Genomic DNA, 4,882 nt, shown 5'->3' on the forward strand with positions numbered 1-4,882 from the left:
ACATTGAGTTGTTCTACCAACCTATGCCCATGCTGTTCTGTTTGAGTTAAAAATAAAGAAAATATTTTTTCTTACTTGGCAGAGTTTTCATCTCTACCCTGTGAATTCTCGAGTAGGTCTGTTCACTTAACCTTGGACATAATCTTCTAACATGACAGTACCTTACAAGGTTTATACCACATTTTTCTCTTCAGAAAAAACATGAAATCATGACGTCGTTGAGATTGAAAAACAGATTAAAAAAAAAACCAAGTGTAGAGGCACACTCAAAGTGTGCCATGTGATGGAGCCTGATCCTGGCTCGTGGTGAGTGTGATACAGTGCATGTCCTCGAGTCCCTTCTCTAGTGTGACTCGTATCGTCTCACCAACCCATGTAAAATTTGATACTCCCTGTTTGGAGCAGCTAGATCATGAAGCCATAAGTTTCGGGTTCTGCTTTACACGGATTGCCCCCACACAAACTAGTAATCATTGCCGTTGAGAGCGTCGCTACTGTGATTTATATTGTTCTCAGCCATGCCCTTCACACGCTCATCACCCTTTGAGGGCAAATGTCCCTTTAACATCTTTCTTTTCTGTTGTCCAAGCGTCAATCTGTACATGAGACCTCGTTCCACACCAGTCTAACCCAACCGCTGACCTTTTAGGTTGTTCAGCCCAGTGACTATAGGGTTTAACCCAACTATTAGAAAGTTTGATTAGAATCTCCACTCAGACTCAATGGGTCCGATTAACATATGGAGTCGTGCAGTACCAGACCCAAGTTTCAATTAAGATCCCCAATTTTTTAATGTAAAAAAAGATAAATTATTTTTTATTTTTTTATGGATTATGGTTCGGTCTGATTCATGTAATTAATCCTTATAGGATCTCGATATGGTTTCTCTTATAATGGTTTCATTGGACTGGAGACGGAACCTGATACCAGCATCTCAAATCAGCATGGCCGGTTGACACCCGTACAAGTGGTGATGCCTAGAGTTTGTTTGGTAGTCAAGTCTTTTACTACATGGCAAGCTGTAAATATTTGAGGAGGTGATTCTTAAAGTTAATTTTGGAGCCGATTTGAACGGACCTTGAGAGGAAATCCCCGTCCTACTAGGAATTTGGTACCATCCGGACCCCACTTGGGGAGACTTGCTATAGGTAATTCGAGTCTTCAAAAGACAAAAGTTAGCTGTCTCAGTCTGTCTCGTATCGACTTTTGTGTGTATCACTTGACTAGCCCAACCGGGACAATGTATATATGGTCCATGTCGGTGGTGGATGTAGCCCCACCCCACGTACAAGATCAGGCAACTCTGCTGCATCCACCGACAGAGAGAGAGAGAGAGATCAGACCAAGTCTGAGGGTAGATCCAGTGCTTGGAGCCGAGTAATTTGCTGCTAGGTGCTGCCACGTGCTTTGGGATCCTTCATGGTGATCAAACCGTTCTAGAAGAAGTGCACCTTAGTAGTACTGGTACATGTGTGACGGCTTCAAGTTGAAATGAATAGTTTGCTAAGTACTTGGTCCGATATTATTAAATAAGGGCATAACTAAGTCACTTTATAAAATTAGTCAACCTGAAACCGCTTTTTTAGGTCTATGTGAAAGACACCATTCTCATTGACGGAGGCCAATCTAATAAACAAGCCATGTATGTGCTGCTGCCACATATGCAAGAGAAAGAAACGGACAAGGTAGGCCGGGAGAAATTCAGTGAGACAGTCACTTACAAATGGTAGCATGTCACTTGGGATTCGAACTCGAGCCACGAGGCAGAAACCACCGTTTCAGCGATCAGACCAAAACAGCCAGACACAAGCGGTTTTATCCGAACCCCTCCAATTTATTTTAGACTCCCCCTCCGAGCCCAGTCACACCTTCCACCATTCTCTCTCTCTCTCAAGAAAAGGAAAAGACGAGAAGATGATGCAAGAATTGCTCGTTGGTGGAGGGGTTGGGTGCGGAGGGGCAAGGATGGTGGTAGAGAAATGCATGGTGATGGCGGAGGAGAAGAAGCTGAAGACGCCGGACGCGGCCGCCGGAGACGCCCAGCAGGCGGGCCTGAGGTGTCCACGCTGCGACTCCATCAACACCAAGTTCTGCTACTACAACAACTACAACCTCACCCAGCCCCGCCACTTCTGCAAGCACTGCCGCCGATACTGGACCCAGGGCGGTGCCCTCCGCAACGTCCCCATCGGCGGCGGTTGCCGGAAGAACAAGACCTCCGGTGGCCGCTCCGGCAAGTCCAAGCCGGAAACCACCACCACCACCACCAATTCTGGCTTATCCGACAACGAGCCCACCTCCTCTTCTTCCACCGCTACTCCAACTACTACTACACCGCCCGTTCTAACGCCACAGAACCCCACCAGCATCTCCTCCCCTTTTGTCCAGACCTCCCATATCTTTGATCCCCAGAGCTATCTGGGGTTTCTGAGTTCTGGGAATCCCAATTCATCGATGGTTCTCCAGAGATCAGTCTCGGAGAAGCAGAGCCCGGCGGATGGGTTTTGGAGGAACGGAAACCATCAGCAGCATCCGCCACATTTCCGCCAGCAGCAGCAACAGCAGAACCAATTAGGCTTGGTGGGGGATCAGGGTGGTGTTGGTGTTAGTATGGGTGGTTGTGATGGAGGGATTCAAAAGTTGTATCAGAGACTGAGGGACACGAGTAGCAGCTACGGCAACGAGGAGCAGCACCGCGTTCAGCCGGTGTTGGGTGGGAGCCGGGGTGTCGAGGCGACGCCGTTGGCCGCCGGAGAGTTGGGGTTCTGGGGTACTGCTCTGTCGTGGTTCGATCTTCACTCTACCGCCGGTGCGTCTTTTCCTTGAAGATATCTTCTGCCGTCGAAGAGCAATTCTCTCTCTCTCTCTCTCTCTCTCTCTCTCTCTCTCTCTCTCTCTCTCTCTCTCTCTCTCTCTCTCTTGGATGGAAACATAGGGATTAGCAGGACCGGTATAGTAATTTGTTGGGTGTGATTTTTTCTGTTCTGTTCTTTCTTCTTTTTTTAATTGGTCGGTGTGAGAATGTAAATGAACAAGTTTCAACAGAGAAACGAAACTGAGTTTTTATTTAGGGGTGTCTACTAGTCCTTACCCCACCGTGAGAGATCGGATTTCGATGCCTACAATGATGTAGGCCTCCATCTCCATCGTCTTCTTCTTCGGTTTCTCTTTGTTATTCCAAGCAAAGGGGGTCGGCAACCAGGGCTACCGGCAAAGATGGAAAAAAAAGAACAAAAAATTACAAGAAAAAGAAAAGGTGGAGGGGGCCGATCGGCCCCTATGCCACAGAGAAAGATAAAGACGGCCACCACGACGGTCGGCTCCTCTGTATTTGAGAAGAAGGGGAAGACGAAATGGCACCCTCCTTCCGCCTGTCCCTTAGGGTTAAAAAAAAAAGAGGGGTTGGTCTAGGTGCGACCCAGACTAAACTGGGTCGGTCTGAGCGCGACCCAGACCGAGCCAGCTTTTATATATATATATATATATATATATATATATATATATATATATATATATATATATATATATATATATATATATATATATATATATGAGAGAGAGAGGGAGACTGGTTCGACTTGGGTGGGTCGCACCTAGACCAAACCATATGGTTCTTAAAAAAATAAAAATTTGTTGGTCGAACCGATTCAAGTTGAGTCGATTCAGACTAAACTAGTCTGAACCGAACTGGTTTGGATCAAACCGGGTCAGACCGAACTGAATCTGGATCTAGTCAATCTGGACAAATCCAAAGAGAACTGGATCTAGAGAGATATGAGTCTGAATCTAGATTGACTATTCTGAATTCAGAACAAAATTATATCTGGTTTGAATTAGTTCTGAATCTAAATCAGAACTGGATCTTATTAGATCAGTTTTGGATCCATATCAGAACTGGGTCTGAGTCTAGTCAGACAATTCTGGATCCAGATCAGAATTGGGTATAGATCCAATCAGATAGTTTTGGATACAATCAGATAGTTCTGGATTTAGATAAAAAATGGATCTAGATCGGGTTGTGAGTTATTTTTGAATTATGAAAGAATTTTGAAATAACCAAAATGCCCTTATGAGTATCCAAAATATATTTTGGTAAAATGGGCATAACTTTGCACTCTGAACTCAAAATTGAGTGAGGTTTGGTGCGTTGGACTTGTATTGCAAAGAAAAATATGATTGTCTACTGGTTTTGGTCAAATCAGACATAAAAAAATCAAGGTCTCATGAATCAATTTAGGAGAGGTATTTTGATAATTTTGTTAGAATATAAAAGATTTTGTGCATTAATATAAATATGCTTGTGTAATGACTAGATCATACTGTTAGAGCATCTTGAGACTCGATTGTGACTAAAGCATAGTATTCGCACTCGAGATATTATAAGTAATTTTAGATGTGAATAAACTTCTTTACGTTGCATGTTATTGTTATAAATTAACATGATTAACATGATAGCTTTTAAGTATGAAAATGATATGCATAAATTGACCATGCGCGATATTATGATGATTGCATACACATGTTAGTTGTTGTATATTATGCATGTTAGAAAGATTATTTTGTGATAGTATATCTATCCGATAAATTGCTAATAACATGCATTGTGATGAGATTGTGTTTAGACTTGAGTCCTATTTTTATTCTATTCATATTCTATGAATGAATATATTGAGATTAGTACGCATAACTATTTAAATCCTAGAAGTGATGACCTGTGGTAAGGGCTACCTAGTTCGCGGCCAGAGTGCAACTACCATGAAGAGTGAGCCACTAATGATTTAACGATGTAAAGACCCTACATCGTTGTGTGCTTATTATGAGATAAGTGTGAGTCCTAATGTCATTATGCGATTTAAAGACTAAGATTTATTATGATCATTTT

General features: G+C 43.2%; 1 protein-coding gene across 1 annotated transcript; it reads left to right on the plus strand.

Annotated features, from left to right (window-relative positions):
- The first annotated feature begins 1,924 nt into the window (after nucleotides 1-1,924).
- LOC149838694 (uncharacterized) lies at nucleotides 1,925-3,007 on the plus strand. The gene has a single exon (XM_090007766.1). It carries the CDS (start codon nucleotides 1,966-1,968, stop codon nucleotides 2,824-2,826), a length of 861 nt encoding a protein of 286 aa, XP_089863892.1. The 5' UTR covers nucleotides 1,925-1,965; the 3' UTR covers nucleotides 2,827-3,007.
- Nucleotides 3,008-4,882: the final 1,875 nt, after the last annotated feature.

Source organism: Nuphar pumila, chromosome 5, assembly GCF_984573655.1.
Source record: "Nuphar pumila chromosome 5, dmNupPumi1.hap1.1, whole genome shotgun sequence".
NCBI classification, from domain to species: Eukaryota; Viridiplantae; Streptophyta; class Magnoliopsida; order Nymphaeales; family Nymphaeaceae; genus Nuphar; species Nuphar pumila.